At 38.1% G+C, this 17,954-nt stretch overlaps 1 protein-coding gene across 3 annotated transcripts; it reads left to right on the top strand.

Annotated features, from left to right (window-relative positions):
* Window positions 1-1,825: 1,825 nt before the first annotated feature.
* On the top strand, window positions 1,826-11,016 carry LOC109485502 (tetraspanin-15-like). 3 transcript variants are annotated; one of them, XM_019789185.1, is made up of 9 exons: window positions 1,826-1,956; window positions 4,709-4,894; window positions 5,370-5,444; window positions 5,564-5,659; window positions 6,138-6,254; window positions 6,357-6,416; window positions 7,006-7,122; window positions 8,588-8,743; window positions 9,534-9,652. In XM_019789185.1, the coding sequence occupies exons 1-8, from the start codon at window positions 1,861-1,863 to the stop codon at window positions 8,738-8,740; spliced, it is 900 nt and encodes a 299-aa protein (XP_019644744.1). In that variant the 5' UTR covers window positions 1,826-1,860; the 3' UTR covers window positions 8,741-8,743; window positions 9,534-9,652. The 3 variants fall into 3 exon arrangements, with proteins under 3 accessions (XP_019644744.1, XP_019644746.1, XP_019644745.1); XM_019789187.1 differs by lacking the exon at window positions 8,588-8,743 and adding an exon at window positions 7,383-7,500 and having other exon boundaries at window positions 9,534-9,637; XM_019789186.1 differs by lacking the exon at window positions 8,588-8,743 and having other exon boundaries at window positions 9,534-11,016.
* The last annotated feature ends 6,938 nt before the right edge of the window (window positions 11,017-17,954 follow it).

Genomic DNA, 17,954 nt, shown 5'->3' with positions numbered 1-17,954 from the left:
TGACTGTGTAAAAGAATTATGAAACATCTCTATCATAATAGTATCATTGTATATATTAAAAGTAATGATCTTTTTAGGAAAATTACAAAAAAATCATTTGCAACCTTAATCAGGGACTCAACAGCATTCTTGTGCATGCAGTAGTCTGTTGATGTGACCCTGTAATGATGTATGATTATACACATTACTAGATACAATACCAAGTCTTGTAATAACTATAGAAATCATGTGATATGGTACTTAAGTACCTTTACTTAATGGAATCCATTGTTGCAATATCAGGAAAGAAGAGAGACCCAATATACCACATATTTCTGTCACATTGTGCAATATTACATTGTAAAGCTGTATATCTTTTATCTTGAATCTTTTTTCTACCATAGTCTACTACAATGTACCTCAATGTCTAAAAGTTACTAGTATTAAGTCCCATGATAGGAAAAGTTCAAGTTAGCATACTTAGAAGATGAACTTAGTATCTGATCACGAAGAAGTTGATTCTGCTACATACTTAGTATAACATATTGTAAGTAGCTGTTAGGACTTTGCAGTGACCTGTCTTTACTGTTCACTTTCTGTATTTATAGAAGAAGAATATAATGAAGCTACTGTTTCAATGTTGAAAGGTATGTTTTGAATAGACATGTCTTGGACTCTTGGCATCAGAGGTAAGACAGCAGAGAGTCAAATGAACAAGTTGACTCCCATTATGTAAATATGTGTGATATGCAATGGATGCTTTTTACGATTTCTATTGAAGTAAATGAGCTTGATGGCTTCCATTCATCTAATGGAAAGATGTGGTGATACAATAACATGAGTCTGTGTCTTTCTTCAATTGTGTCGGCTCTTTATTTCAAAACAATTCAGAGAGAAAGAATGAGAATTGTCATCTCTGTTATTAATCAATTCGAAAGGACTTTCTATGAGGGTCTGATGTAATCTGAGAACCTTTCCTGTAACATATAATCTTCCAATCAAAATCTAACATCATATCTTCTGACATGTACAATGACTGAAGAGATAATCATAATTGTATACTTTTGTATCATGCACACACACAGTATGTACTGTGAATTTCTTTTGCAGTAAAAGGAGGTGAATCTGCAGTGTTTTAAGTTACCGTAGTAACACAATGCAAGACAGAATATTATTGTGGAAACAGGCTGTTGAGAAAAACTAAACATTAAACCACAGCCAATATTTTATGATTTACGGTATTGCAGATATTAAAGGAGGGCAAGAAGCTGATCTGTTGCAGCTTCATGTCAGCTTTGAAATGTAACAGTTGCCGCACTGGAAGATATCCATATCTGGTAGTTTGGGAATGTTGCTGAGATACAGGCTTGACAAATCAATGGCAGGGACATGCAAAGTGACCACACCCTTCAATGTTTGGAAGATGATAGCATACTGGTATTACAATTTTTCTTTGCACTGTATGTAGCTTGTTAGCCATAAGTCCTCTTGCAGGCAGAGGTGAACGTTTAGTTAGCTTATGCCATAGTTTCTTTCGGTGTTTGTGTTATCTTTGTCCTGATTTATTGCACAAAAACAAAATATGTGTATGTATAGAAATTGGGTCAATGGCCTTTTAAACAATTTGCTCGCATCACAACGCAATGATATTGTATCATATGGAAATTATACCTGATGTTTTCGGTATTGGACCATTTAAAATATTTATCAGCGCCATAGATCAAACAGCACACAAAATTATTTTTCCGATGGCGAATGTGATATCCATTGTGTCTAGAGCACATATATAGAGCTAACTGGGCGACGTAATGTTTTTGCGCCACCTGTGCTCACATTGCGTATCGCTGCGGTCTCACTATCCCAGGAACAGAATTTGTCAAAATGGCGTGCTGCGACGGTTGTAATAGTAAATGTAACGAGTACCTGAGTTATCAGGTCGTCAAATACCTTCTGATCATCGCCAGCATCTTCTTCTGGGTAAGTAAAGGTTGTAGGTACATTATGCCTTCGTAGTTTTGCCGGTACAACGACGTATATTATCGCAAACCTATGAGTTTCGTGACTGCACTTGTAGTCAAATCTCGCAGCGGGACTCTTGACTCTAGCAGGTTCAAAACACTCGAAAATGTTGTCTGCTCGAAATTTTTCACACTCCCTCTTGTCTTTAATCACTTGTTCGGGATCTCTGTAGTCTCGTGGTGCCGTACCTTGTGCCTTGTCTCCTCAGTTTGTCGAGAGATCTTATCACACGTCTGGAAACATTTAGGGTTAACCACTCTAAACATGACAATTATGTGTTAGGTGGTTTAGGCCATGTTCTCGGCGTTTCTTGTTTACTTGGGCTGTTTGTATTTGACGATTGTCTCACAGTGAAACATGAAGTACATGTTAGTACTTCAGGATAGCAGTATAATGTCCTATTAGTTTTCCTAGGAGTAGGACGATAGTTTATGCTACGTTTGGCGTTATGGCCGCCCAAACTGCTGAGCAAAGCCAGGTAATTTGATAAAGTCAGCCCACGCACTCAAATACTGAGTACTCAAAAATGAAACTGCCTTCTTGTGAAATGACGTAGTGCTAAGCCCAGAAACAAGACTTAGTGCTTCTCGAAATGCAGACTGCGGGTACGTATTTCTAAGACAGAACACATCCCTACCAGGTTGTACATTTTCTTACATACATAATTTGCAGTGAGTCATTCAGGGCCATGGTCAGGGTTTTCCCCTGTGATGCTCAGAAAGTCCCAGGACTGTAAACTGAATTATATTATGACTCATTCTTACCTTTCCAGTTTTGTTTGTCAGGTTGAGGTTGACTTTGGGCAATTGTAAAATCTGAAAAATTCTGATGTAATATCAATACTGAGATCGGATCAGGGGTGACGAAGACATAATTATTATGTGAAATAAAAAATTTAGGTATCAAATTGAGTTGGACTATAGGTAAAGGCTTAAAAGACATAGATAGATATATAGATCATGAGAGGAAAATAGATAAAGTGTGTGATAGAATTACATATGGTATAGTACGAATCTGAAGTTGAAATATTGCCAGTCCCTTATCAGTTATCTGATCCATTTTCTTCTGATTAATGACCCATGCTGGCCTGTATGTCATACAGAGCTACCTCTATGATTTTAGTATAGCCAAGAACTTGTATGCATGCCAAAAGATTTTGAATATTCCACATTTAATGCCAAAAAGCCTTAAGCAATTTTAAGTTCAGTATTTTTAATCTAATTAAGTTGGAATATCAACCTAAAAATCAGGTCTGATGTAAAAGTTTATACCTACTATATGCAACGTGACTACTCACACAGGATCTAGGGGTGAATTTAATCAGATTTAAGTTTTTTTTTATCCAATACTCTTTTTTTTCTCACTAAAATGACCTAGGACTTTGATTTTAAGTAAATTGACATGGTCTAGGAACACAATGGTATGTCTTACACTATAGCCTGAAGTATTATTGAAAGCATAACTAAGCTCAAACCATGAAGAATGGCAATCCACCCCCACACCTGAAGTTGATGACTGAGGTGTGGTCAAAGTAATGCTGTATGTCAGCTTATGTCCACCTTAAACTGACCATCAAACTTACTGCATGTGGGTACATTATATTTAATTCATCAACATATAGTAATAGCTCCTGAATGGTACTGAAACAAAGCTGTGCATGTGTAGTACATGTTGATCATGTCAAGTTTGCTGGACCATGACCGCCCCAGGACAGGTGTCACTGTGTGTAGGTGGGTGGTTCTACCTGTATGGTCTCAAGTATGCAACATCCGGTCGTTTACCATGTCCTAAGCAGGACAGGTGGGTGGCAATAGGTATGCAGCATTTGGTCGTAAAACCTTGTGTGGCATAGACCAAGCCGCCTTGCACAGACTATTCAAGGTGAACTTTTATATCTACATCTGCAATGTATGTGAAACTTAACATAGGACAACAACATATCACAAATGCCATGTGTTCCAAGTGGGAGTGTATCCCTTGAATTTAAGTTTGCCCCAAACTAATTTTATTTAAAAGAACCAAATCATACTTTATCAAAGAGACTAATATTCTATCTTTGAAATTATGAAATGGAGAAGACATGACAAAGGAGACACAGTCAGTAGTCGATCAGGTTTTCAACAGAATCAGGAAAAGTCCCTTTTGTGTGTCACACAATACTGAGTTCACCCTAGGTTGTTGTACCAGAATAGAACTGTGTAATCTTGCATGCTGAGCATGTAATGCCAGTGTTAGGGACAAGCTGCTCCCTTCAAAAGTCAGAACTCTATGACCAGGGCTCGAAATCCTTTTTTGGCAACATGTAAAATTGCATATCTCACAAAAATTTTACCTGCAATTTTATGGAACAAGAGCCACTTGTTCTCAGGATATTCAACCTGGTACACAATATGGCCGCTGCTGTGATGTAACTTGCAGCATCAGACTTTGGAGATACGAAGTGCAAACATGATATGTCAGTATTTTCAACATACAAAATTGCAAGTTCAGAATATTTTTACATGCAAATCTTGAATGTCACATGCATTTTGAATGATGCTTTGGGTATTTTGAGCCCTGATTACTAGTGCAGAGGACTTTTAGCTGTAGAAAATATTTGGCTTTCTAAGAGAGTAACAGAAATTGATCTACACTGTTGTTTGAAAACTACAGTAAAAAAAAAACTCTAGATACTTATCCAGGGTTTCAAACTTTCCATATGTTGTTTCAGCTTGTCAGTGCAGCTATCATGGGCCTTGGCATATTTGCTGAGGTGGTGAGAAGAGACCTGGGCTCCATGAACACGTTCCTGGTCAGCCCGGCCGCGGCGCTCATCGCGGCGGGACTCGTCGTGTTCATCGTAACCTTCCTCGGGATGGCTGGAGCTCTCAGGGACAACCTCATCATTCTCAAAATTGTAAGTTTTAAATATCTTTTATTTACATGTACATTCAGGCCTTGAAATTTCATCTCATCTATCCCTTGGTCTAATTGTTTGACTATTATTAGCCTGGTTACCAGACCTATTACAGCTCCTGAGTCCTACATCCTTTCCGCAAATAGTAGGACTTGAGAGCTATAGTGTAATAGGTCTGGTAACCAGGCTAGAGTCACTTGACTGTTGTTGTAGTACCACAAGATCTATAACCAGTTTTCTCCACCATTCTCGGTTTCCTGTAAATTCTTATTTTGACTTAGTGTCAAGAGGTATATATTGGATATCATGACCCTGTTATATGGTGATTCATAGCAACATATCATTGTTGGATTATCACAGTTACATTCTTCACTGTCATTCTGAGTCATTTTTACAGGTGACGTGTACTAATACACTACTAAGTCTGAAAAAAGATCCTAGAGACTCATGTTGAAACACTCTGTACCTTCTGTAGTTCATCGGGCTGATGATAACTGGACTCTTGCTGCAGCTGATTGTGGGGCTGGTCGCTTTTGCCTTCAAGGACCAGGTACTTTTTACTTTTATATGTGTATTATTTCTGATTCTAAAGATAGGAATGATGTAACATCAAGGAAAAGGAGTTAAAAGATAAGTTACATCTCGTGTCATGTGGTGTGTTTCTTTCAGGCAAAGAACTTCATCAATGAACAAGTGTCCAAAGGTGTGAAGAGCTACTTTGCAGACTTGGATTTCAAGAACACAATGGATTGGGTACAAGAAAGGGTAAGCAATATGGCTCTTTGCTCTAGCTGTATGCTATAGTTTAATATGTAAACAAGAGTTTAAAGATGTCTAGCTGTACCTAACCTAACTGCTGTACTGTACTGGGCCATGACAAAACAAGACACGAGGGGACATATGACTAGCGCTGGTCAAAAAGTGCTAAATACATTGCATTCTTCAAAGTAGCATCTTCGAAGACAGCAAAAAAACTTAAATTGAAATGGAGCTACTAGAAAACTTTTTTTTCAAAACATTTCGATTTCTTTATCAACTAAAAGGCAAAGAAACTGTAATGCAGGTAAAACCCTGTCTAGTGCAGGTAAATTTTAATGTTGCCTGCACCAGTGCAGGTTTGCTGAAAAAGGTATTTTGAGCCCTGACTGAAAAGGAGCATTTCCTTAACCATCCAAAGTTCGTACTGTGGTGGACTTTCTAGCCGACAAATATTTACTCAGTTGTTGTTGTTTGTTCCGTGTAGTTCTACTGCTGTGGCGGCGTGGATTACGAGGACTGGGAGAAGAACGACTACTTCCGTTGTGCTTCCCCTGGTCCTGCCTCCTGCGGCGTCCCACATACCTGCTGTGACCGGCGCGCGGTAAGCCAGAATATACGTTTATCATGTTTTAACAAATTTGTATTACATTGTTACTAGTATACCATATTTCAGTCCTAACCTTCTTGATGGTATCTTCCGCAGAATCCGACTGATGGAGGTGTGGTGAACACCCAGTGTGGGTATGGAGTCAGGGTGTATGAGGTGAGTCCCCAGGGCAGAATCTTGGGACCACTTGTAGGTGTTTCTGTTTACTAATTTCTTGTGCCTACAGTGGATAGGAAACACCACTGCCACTATCAATTTTTTAGAACAGCAAAACATAGCCACAATATTGTATTATTCATAGTTACATGTTTTTTACAACTAGGTAACAAATATTATACAGCATTAGATGAGGTAAAAATGAAGTTCCTTTTTCCAGGGTTTGTTATGTTAACCTTCACAGAAACATCTTGTTTTTAGCTCTGCTTCTTCTTTTTCTCTTCCTCTTTTTCTCCAAACAAATGAGATCAATGACCTGGACCAGAAGGCTGTTGCCATGATAACTGGTACTGTAGCAGACACCCTGTGCTGTTGAATTACATTATGTAGCAAGTTTCAGGACAGTTGCAGGGGCTGCTCACCACATATATTTATTTTTTTTAAATGGCAATGTGTTTGAGTAAGGATAAACAACAGAGCAGTAGTTTGTTAGGCTAGACTGTCCCCATGTGAAGGTAAACATTACATATTTGCTTTGCAAATGTTACATGTACCTCTCTAGTTACATAGTACTTTTGTGTCCCTGTAGCGTCTGGAGCTTGTGGATATAGTGTATATTCGTGGCTGCACGGATGCCGTTCTTATCTGGTTTGAGGACAACTTCGACATTTTCGCTGGGCTCTGCATTGGGCTACTCCTGCCCCAGGTATGGTTGGTGTTAGATGGTGTCTGCCTTAATCTAAATACATGTAACAGATAGCATACTCTTTTTAATGTAAGCATTTAGAATATTGTAGGTTTCTATATCTGTAAGTTGCAACAAGTCTATGTAAGTAAGTAAAGGAATCGAGGGTATGCTTTTGAAAGACTAATAAGTAAAAACTTGCAGCAAAACATTATGACACAAAAAGATTTATTCATACATCTTTCACATTAATTTCTTGCAACATTCTTCTTCATCCATAGTGTTTAGGTATTCTGTTGGCCTGGATATATATAGACAGGATAGAAGAAGAGATTGCCAAGATTGCCCTAACAGGTGGAGATGACGTGGATCGCGCCATGATGGACACTGCCATATAGTGTAGGAAATTTGGCCTCAGATTTTATCTTGGTGATGGTGGCAGCACAAAAGTCTTTAATTTATTGTCACTAATTGTTTTGTCTCCTGAATGTTGTTAGAACTGTGGGGTGCACATTTTACAGTGAATAATTTCATCAGGTCACCAAGAGAAGGTTCTTTATTCCAACAACCAGTGGGTTTTCACATCCAACATTTTCATGACTATCTGTCACCTTCTTCAGGGCAACAATGACTGGTTCTGATTTGTACTGGAGCTATAGTGTCACTGCAGCAATGTTACAAATGAGGTCCCAAACAATGGGTAATATGTACACATAAGTACAGTAACAATAAGTTTCAGTTTCAAGTTGGGACCTCAGTCGTAATATTGCAGATTGAAGCAAAACATCCGACATATAAACCCACTGGTTGTAACAATAAAAGAACCTTATATAGAGCCTGCTAAGGACTCTGGCTAGGGGATCAGTCTGTTGCACTTTTTATCACGGAGAAGTGACTTTTTTAAATTGTCATGTATTAACTATCTTGGAATGTTCACAATTGTTTGTGTACACAGTTTTCATGGTCACCTTTCACCACTATAAAATCACCACAACACTAACAATGCATATTTTCTCTCAGTAATGTCATCCATGTACCCACCACCATCAAATCTAAACACCATAAAATAAAGTCCCCCAAACAAAGAAGTAAAAGTTTTAACTATATGACATCACTGCAACTTAAAGATTTGTACTGAAAAGACTTGCGATCTTAATTTTTGAGGAATCCAAATCCATTATGCATTACAGCTTTTCTGTAATATTTGGTGAGTGTTGGATGATTTTCCCTTTGGCTGTTCAAAAAAATCGTAATGGATGTCAAATGTAAGGTATAATCAAACTTGCCTTCAAGTATGGCCATGATAATACCACAAGCCGGCACCATCTACTTTACATGTGCAGGGATGTCATCCATGATATTTTTAGGAACTTCATGATCATTGTAATTTCAATGGATAATACAAAGTACTGTCCTTCAATCTCAGAAAAACGTACAAACCTTGATGTGGACATCTAAAAATTTTTCACGACTTCATTTCCCTTAGATCCTGGGCATAATATTTGCTGGGATTCATATTCGAAACGTAACAAGCATTGTGGAGGAAGAGAAAAACAAGAGATGGTACTTCGATCGTCCAGATGGTTCAGCGTATGGCTTTCAACCAGTGCCACATTCTGAAGCTGAGAGCACTTTGTGAAAAGTAGGCAAAAAAAAACTATAGGTGGACGCCCACCAGACAAGTTTGCCGTGCAGTGTGATTCTGATCAACTGTCTTTAATTCAAAGATTTTGCAGTGGAAACTTTGCTGATTGGTTGCTTTCCACTTCATTTGAAGTCTGTCAAATTTTCCTCATAAATGCTGACTTAGTCCTTCCTTTAACTCTTTTTGCTTGTTCTTAATATTTGCCCTGATCAGTGTTCACAATGATTCACCAGACATGATTGTCAATCATCGCAGTCAAAGTAGGCTACACATTTCTAAATAAGAAGTAAATAACCTCCCTATTGTAAGTGACTTTTCCTTGTTTATTCTTGAGTTCCTTACTTCAATGTGACACTTAATAGAACAGAACAGAAAAGACAGCTTCACAAAATCATTGACAAGTTCATTCAAACTTTAATTTGGTGATGCAGTGACTTCGTTCGACTTAAATCTTTGAAAATTGTGCCTTCTTTTAACAATCTACATCTTAAGTTCAAAAATGCCAGGTTGATCTACATGTATCTTAATCCACTCTTATCCATTAATCCACTCTAATCCATTAATCCACACCAATCCATTAATCCACACTAATCCATAAATCCACACTAATCCACAGCCTCTCAGGCAGTCCAGCCTGCAAAGGTACCATCCTTCCCTGATAGTGATGCCCGTACACTCTAACAACAGCCAGAAAAAAACGATGCCAAATCAAGGAGATTAAAGGGAAATAAACTTGAAGACATGATGATGAATAACAAAATAATTTCTCTTCTGTCTTGTTTTTCAGCTTCTTGGGATCTTGCTGTCGTACATCTACATCAACAGAATAGAAGATGAAATCGACCAGATAAAAACGGCACCTTATGGGACCTGGGGAGGGGTTGATGACACTGATGCACCTGCCAATAGAGACACTGCTGTCTAACTGTCAACTTATGAACCAAACGCTTTCAGGCATGACTGTTCTGTACAAAAGCTTCTCGTTAGTTATTGCCAGCTTTTTGGCAGGCTTTTAAATGTGTGAGTCAAAGAATGCACCGCAAGCTGAATTCTGACTTGGCTACTTTTTGCAAGGAATGTAAGGAAGACTTTGCAAATGAAGTTTCCCTTGCAGTTTTGATTGAAAAAGATACTTAGTGCCTAGTGAGATCTTGCTACTCTGAATAGAAATTTTGGTAATTGATAAGCATAGTTTCTTCTTAAATGTCTAACAGGACTGGTGGTAGAAAAGCTGTAGTTTTGTTGTGCATTTGCAAGCAGGTTGAAATAGATTTAAACCTCCTGTTGTTGGTATTTGGTACAAATCTTCAAAAGCAATTCACTAGATACAAAGTGCTGAATGAAAATACTTTTTATTGTTTTGACATCTCACTGGAAAAACTTTATGTACAACCAAGTTACAGATGTTTTTTTCCATGTTTATATATAATGTAGTAGTAAGGAATATTGCACATACTGCTTCAGTGATCTTGTACAGAATGCACTTTCATCAGGAATGGAAGAACTGATTCTGACAGATTTTGGACACTTGAATGAAAACATGTAGCCTGTGTTTACACAAGCTCTGGCTGGCTGCCGTCCTCCCCAACTCTTGGGCAAGCCAGCTGCTAGGAGAGCAATTTAGTCGGGCTACAAAAACATGGTGCTAAATATAACTACTGTAACAGTACATCTGACAGTACTTTTGAGGTAGGCATACTTCTGCTGCCTTACTTAAGAACAGTCCATTCCAGTCTCAAAAGTCCTGTCAGACATTTTTGTCATACGATAATAATCGGTCAGTTAGCTTGGACTATTGAGCACGGGTTTTAGTCAGCAGGCTAGACCATAGATGTGCTAAATGTTATCAAATCTGGCTGCAATTTTATACAGATTTCATTGTTGGATAAAAAGGCTCTTTATTACCACCAAGGAGTTTTCACATCCGATGTTTTGGTGACCGTCACATTTTTCCGGGCAACAATGACTGATTCTGATCCATACTACATGTTGTTGATTGTATGTAACAGGAGCCTCTATAATATTACAAAAATTGACCAATTTTCTGTACAAACAGTGTTTCAGAATGCTCAAGGCCTTTTTAACACAGTCCCAACAAGATATGCACTTGATGATAGAGTTGATGAGGTAAATCAGGACTTCATGATATTTCTTCTCGGGACCTTTCTGAGATAACAATACGTGGTTCAAGATCCAAATATCAGGAATAGTGAGAAATAATTCAACAAAGAAACAATTCAAACTTGCAAGCAATTCACAACTTGCAAGTGACTTCATAATCAAAAGTGATTTCAAACTTCAAAGTGACTTCAAAACCTTAAAGTGATTTTTCAAACTTGAAAGTGATTTTAAAAACTTGAAAGTGACTTAAAACTTGAAAGTGTCATTTGCACCAGGGTAACATAATTACATGTCCGACTTGGAAATAAAACATTGATGACAAGACGTAAAGCTTTCAAAATAGACTACATTCAGAGTTACAAAGGCAGTACACACTGATATCCAGTTGAAGCCAGGTACAGAAGTAAACCTGGTTGTCAAACAAATTGTTTAATGTTGTGTCTTAAGTGCTGCTAAAGCCAATTTACATGTACTTTTCTCATTGAAATAATCAAATGCTACATTGGTATGTGAACATGCACAAGTAAGGTTTGTCACATTGTAGCATTATGATGGAGGTACATGTAGTAGTCTGCAGTGAGCTATGCATCAACTTCTACTTAAAAAGCTTGCCTTACTTAAATACATGTATAAACTTTACTACACTGTACTAGATATGTGCAATGATATGAGGAAGACAATTGAATCTGTAACAATTATGAAACACTCGCCAAGATTTTATGTTTTACTTTATGTTTTTAACTTGTTTAGGAGCATTGCCTTCAGGGTAAACTTTAATTCTATTTTGTGTTATGCCAGAAGATAGTTGTATGTATTTGATGGATAGTGTAGGATTTTAATGTCATGACTGGGACTTGTAGTTGTCGTGTTGTTCTTGTGTCTCATTTATACAATTGTGTAAGGAGACACACATAAGCTGATTTATGAAAAAGTTTTATGAATTTTCCATGACACAAGTTTTTAATTTTAATTGGGACAGCCTTTGATCAATGTCGTTTATGTTTAATTTGCTACCCACAGAATAACGACACTGTCTTTGTTCTGTGGCATGAGGAAAAACTGATACACGACAGGTGCCATCCCGTCAGTACCTGCTATTATTGCTAGGTTCATGCGCACATGTATATTGTAGCACAGCACCTTTAAGTTAGTTTGCAAATGATAGATATGCTATGTACATAATAGTGTGAATGGGAAGAATCATAGAAACAATTTAGATAAATTTTATGGTAATTTAAGCACAAGGAGCTTGCTGTGGTGTATAGAATATTGAGAGGTACTGCTATTATTGATAGCTTTAGATGTGGTGGACTAGCTTAGACCCTTAACCTTCTTCCTGCAGAGACAGCCTTCTGGCATCAGAGTTGCATCTGCTACAGAACAATATGGCAGGAAGAGGGTTAAGTCTATGCTGTTCACCTGTGCTGTAAGCTTAAGGTGTAAATACGACTGTACTGACTGTATAAAGAAGTGTATCTGTGTAGGTGCTATTTGCAAAGTGTACTTGCAATGTAGATGTGTGTGCAGAAAAATGTTAGCATACGAGAAACTGCAAAATTGGACAAATTCTCAAGATGTAGAGACAGAAGTATAGAAGCCCCTGTGTACAATGTACAATGTGTTTCATGAGTCCATAGTGAAGCAACATTGTAAAGGACACTGGTTTTGATGGAAGTTTTAGATCTTTGGGCAAGCATTGTGTAAATGTGAGTGGAAAAGAATTGCAGCTGCAAATAGTCAATAGTTAATAATGAAGATTCAGTCACAAAAATCCTATAGAAGTTATGGAGCAGATTGCTGTGTTGGTAGGAGCTGCCATGTATGTATTAGTATCTGGAACTCATTTAAAGCACAGACTTGAATACTTGTTATTGCCACAGATTGACGTTTGAATTGCCTTTTTTGATTAATTAAAACAGTGTGTGATTCTAATGCTTCTTTCGTATTTCTTGTCATCATTTAAGACCAACTTTTTCTATCATTATTTCTATAAATAAGCAGAAAAATCTGTTTCAAGCCCTGATTTCTAGTAATTGCAATTTTCTAAATGTATACATACGGTTTGAAAATGTACAAGGCTTATAAGGACAGGTTTACCTGTGTGTGGAAGGTGTTCAGCACCAAGGACAGGTTTACCTTTGTGTGGAAGGTGTTCAGCACCAAGGACAGGTTTGTGTGTGTGTGGAAGGTGTTTATTCTACCACGGAATAAACCACGAAAATAGATGAATAGGAAAATTGGGCAGCTTATTCTTGAAAACGTTTATTTGTGATTATAGAAATACTAATTTAAAGGTGCCCTGTAGCTGCATTTTTACCCATTTTTTTTTAACCGAGATTGACATCAACGTTAGTATCCTTCGTAATGAGATAATCTAATCGTCCTTCTTCGACACATATAAGTGCCTGGCACCGAAACGGGCCGTCATTGGTCATCATAATTAGATTATCAACTTCACATTAATTATGCATCGCTGTTCTGCACACCTGTGTAAAAACAAGTTTGGCGTGGTCATTTCAAAATGGCGGTTTCGTACGACGGGAATACTCTGGGCTGATTTTTTCACAACTTTCTAGGTACTTTTAGACGTTTTCGTCGGTAGAATGTCCTAGAAAGTGTGCAGCAGAATGTTTGGGAGTTTTCGCTGTGGATTTGTGCCGTTCTGGTGATGTTTTGAGGAGAAAATGCGGATTTCCTGACCTGGCGAATTTTAGACAAAAATGGCGAGAGAGCTGGGGAGAGTAGCGTGGTATGGACTAATGGAGACTACTTCGATCATTGTTTCAGGTATTAACCAGTACATTGTTTGGCTGACATTATTCCTTAGCAACTAGTGCGAACATGTCAACATATTCCGTAAGAAATGAACTATTTCTGTATTAGGTAGCGACCGTTCATAATTTTTCATAGGCTTAGAAAAGTCCTTCATCAAGTTGCCGCGTTTTCAACAACATTTTCAATGTGTGGTGCGCTTGCAGAGTGCTAAATGTATGCGCATGTCTTTTTAGTCAGTTGTTCAGCGTTTTGAGGTTATATTTGTCGAAAGAAATTCTGCATTGACCAAACCATTTTCTCTTTATCTCCACGTGGTTCAAAACACCTGTTGGAATGTGGCCATGTACATAATTAGTTATTTTTCCTACCAAAAAATTGCGTAAACAAGATGGGGTCCTCTAAGTTTCAAGGCGCCGAAATGAATACGATACAAAACGTTTGAAAACTAGTTATTAGTCTAGTTGACCATACTTTGAAATTCGTTCTTCATTATCATATGCAATGTATCATTTTTTTTATAATGAAAGCTTGTTCGTTTCCTTTTTAGAGTAATTCAGTAAATAGTAATGACCAAACCCAAGTATTTCTGGCGCCAACAATACGGATGACTATGCTTTTCTTGTCAAGGTAGCAATTCCTGTTTTCAAAATATTTTGCACAGAGTTTTTTCGTATTCCTCATAAAGTTTCAGTTGAAGGGGGCTGATTTGTCTTATTGTTGTTTCTATCCCCGTTTTTATGGTCATCGTGTAGAGTTTTCGTCGAGGTATGTGTTTGTCTTAAAGGAAAGATATTTAAGGTGTGTGTGTGCATTGCTGGTTTTTAATTTGAGACAAGTGTCCAACTTATAATGTATGTATGGTTAGATAAAGGCTGATGCAGTAGTGAGAACTTGTCTGAACCTGACAAGACAGACTGGACCAGACCAGATGATTTGAAGACCGAAGAGGAATATCCCAATATGGCATTTTACCTACAATTACTTGGTCTTACTTGAGACAAGTGTGTAACTTCTAATGTCTGTATAGTTAGGTGGCTGCTGACTGATGCAGTAGTGAAGACTACTGTCTGAACCTGACAAGACAGATTGGACCAGAAGATTCGAAGACAGGTACCGAAGAGGAATATCAGGTGACAAAAATCCCAATTCTGCATTTTACCTACAACTATTTGGTCTTATTTGAGACAAGTGTGTAACTTCTACTGTCTGTATAGTTAGGTGGCTGCTGACTGATGCAGTAGTGGTGAATTCTTCATAAACCTGACAAGAGAAGATTGGACCAGACCAGGTGATTTGAAGACCGACGATGACTCTCAGGTGAGAAAAATCTGAATTCTGCATTCAACGTACTATTTACTTTGTTATTTGAGACAGGTCTCTTCTAATGTCTGTAGTTAGGTGGCTGATTTCTGATTTGTTACAGACCCTGAGGCATAACAACCAGTAATGTGTTTAAAAATACCTTTCCATTGCCAAACACTTTCTACATCTATTAAAGCATTATGATTACCGGTATCTTTGGTGGTTAGTCAGTGTTATCTAAGATGTTTTTGCATCATACTACAGTAATTATCCTTTCACCCTTAGTTATGCGTTTGACGTTCCTGTCCTGACCTGACTGGGAGAAACCTATGATGACGGTTGACTTCTGTGTAAACCAGACCAGATCAGGAGTTTGTACCTGTCCATGCAGGTGAGACAATACTTAAAAACTTGAATTTTTCTTTCCTCTTTGATGTATTACGAACTGTGGGATAACATGCTGCCAGTAACAGTTACTAAACACTTTTAAAAAACCTAAATTATTGTACATGTATTCAAGCAACTTTTACAACTTACATTTCTTATTCCTGTCCTCACATGTACTTGTATGTTAAGAACTCTGACGTGTAAAATGCTACAAGTACATTGTAACATGTTTAAAAGCAGTTTTGTAGAGCCTAACTCCTTGAAAGTATATTCAATCAATGGGATACCGGTAGTTGAATTGCATGATGTTTTTCCATCACACTAATTATCCTTTTATATTGTTAGGTGTGTCCTGAGGGTTGGCTGTCTGTTCTGGGAGAAACCAGCTGACTTGAAGATGCAGAAGGAAATGAAGACAGCGGGCACAGTTGTGACTCACTTGTGAGTATAGTTTATTTGCTCAGCAACACACCCATGCTAATACATAATCCACTTGTCCAGTCACTAAAGCTTGCACTCCTTTTAATTACACAGAATGTCACACTTTTTTCTAGACTCCTTTTGACATCTTTAAACAATTAGACCTACAAAAGAGGTTAGAGTGTCTCCAGTATAACCTCCTTGGTTCCACATTGCACTTTGTCATTTGAAATACAGTACGTCACACTTTTACGGATTCCTTTTGCAGCACGTTGGATCTTTAAATGCAACATTCAGCTACAAATTAACTATGATGATCATCGTAAACTTGCATGTTGTGTGATATACATGTAATGTCATGATTTAGTAAGGCCAATTGCTGTTGTCAGTACAGTGACTTTTGTTCCTCTGTCTTAAAGTTGTGGACCTGAAGACCGGATTGCAGCAGGAGGAAGAACCAGACTTTGTAGGCAGGGCTGCATGAAAGAAGATGGGGAGGTGTGAGTATGGTTTCTTTGTGAACACGAAACAACACTCCACATGCACTCACATTTCTCTTTTTTTGTAGCCGGCGACTTCAATTTCATGTTAAGCAACACTGAAAATTCTTCATATTGTATGGTTGAATGCCAAATTGCCCCTAAATTGTTGCTTCAGACCTTTACACTTAAATTCTCCCGCCGAAAAACTTTGCATCTAAGCCAGCTGGATGAATTCCACGTTGTTATCCTCTTGATACTTAATGAATCCCAAATTGCCCCCAAAATTGTCGCTTTGGACCTTTACACTTAAATTCTCTCGCCGAAAAACTTCGTATCTGAAATGGCCGCATTAATTCCTTAGTCATTGCTCTTTGTATTTTATGAATGCCAAATTGCCCCAAAAATTGTCGCTTTGGACTCTTACACTTAAATTCTCCCACCGAAAATCTTGAAGTTGGTATTACAGCCGGGTGCATTGTTGTCGTCGCCCCCAAAATTGTCGCTTTAGACCTTTCTTTACATTTAAATTCTACTGCCAAAAAACTTGTCTATCTGTGTATTAATTCCACACTAATTCCTTGTTCAGTCCATTTTCCCCGCCAAAAAATTAATTGGCACCCTCACCTGGTTAATTAATTGGATTAAGTTTTCCCGCCAAAAAACTTAGTATATAGAGCACTCTAACCTTGAATTTGTGCCCCTCTCCCCACTCTTCCTGCCCACCTCCCACACTTCTTCCACAACTAAGAGTATGATAGTTACACTGTTCTCTGGACTTCTTCGAACATGTAGTCACCACACTCTGCTACACAAACACTTTGTTGATCGAGTGGAGTTTTTCCACCACTTAGACTTTAGAATAATCTCTCGCTCTCCTGGACGGTCAATGCACTAAGTGTACTCCCCGGTGGATGTCTTTTTGGAGACATTGATGCTTCGACACATCAGTATACCAGTGCAATTGACTGACCAGGAGAGGGAGAGATTATTCTAAAGTCTAAGTGGTGGAAAAACTCCACTCGATCAACAAAGTGTTTGTGTAGCAGAGTGTGGTGACTACATGTTCGAAGAAGTCCAGAGAACAGTGTAACTATCATACTCTTAGTTGTGGAAGAAGTGTGGGAGGTAGGCAGGAAGAGTGGGGAGGGGGGCGCAAGTTCAAGGTTAGAGTGCTCTATATACTAAGTTTTTTGGCGGGAAAACTTAATCCAATTAATTAACCAGGTGAGGGTGCCAATTAATTTTTTTTTGTGGGAAAATGGACTGAACAAGGAATTAGTGTGGAATTAATACAAAGACAAGTTTTTTTGCAGGAGAATTTAAGTGTAAAGAAAGGTCCAAAGCGACAATTTTGAAGGCAATTTGGCATTCATACGATATGAAGAGGATAACTAAGGAATTCATGCGGCCAGCTAAGGTACGAAGTTTTTCGGCAGGAGAATTTAAGTGTAGAGGTCCGAAGGGGGCAATTTGGCATTCATACGATACAAAGAGGATGACTAAGGAATTAATGCGACCGGCTAAGATACGAAGTTTTTCGGCGGGAGAATTCAAGTGTAAAGGTCTGAAGCAACAATTTAGGGGCAATTTGGCATTCAACCATACAATTTAAAGAATTTTTCGCCGGCTACAATAAACGTTAAATGAGAAAAGAGAAATGTGAGTGCAAGTGTGTGCATGTGGAGTGTTGTCTCGTGTTAATAAACAAACCATACTCACTC

This window comes from Branchiostoma belcheri, unplaced genomic scaffold (genome assembly GCF_001625305.1).
Source record: "Branchiostoma belcheri isolate BF01 breed outbred unplaced genomic scaffold, Haploidv18h27 scaffold76, whole genome shotgun sequence".
NCBI lineage: Eukaryota > Metazoa > Chordata > Leptocardii > Amphioxiformes > Branchiostomatidae > Branchiostoma > Branchiostoma belcheri.
Note: the sequence above shows the minus strand (reverse complement) of the source record. Positions and strands in the feature narration are given on the sequence as shown.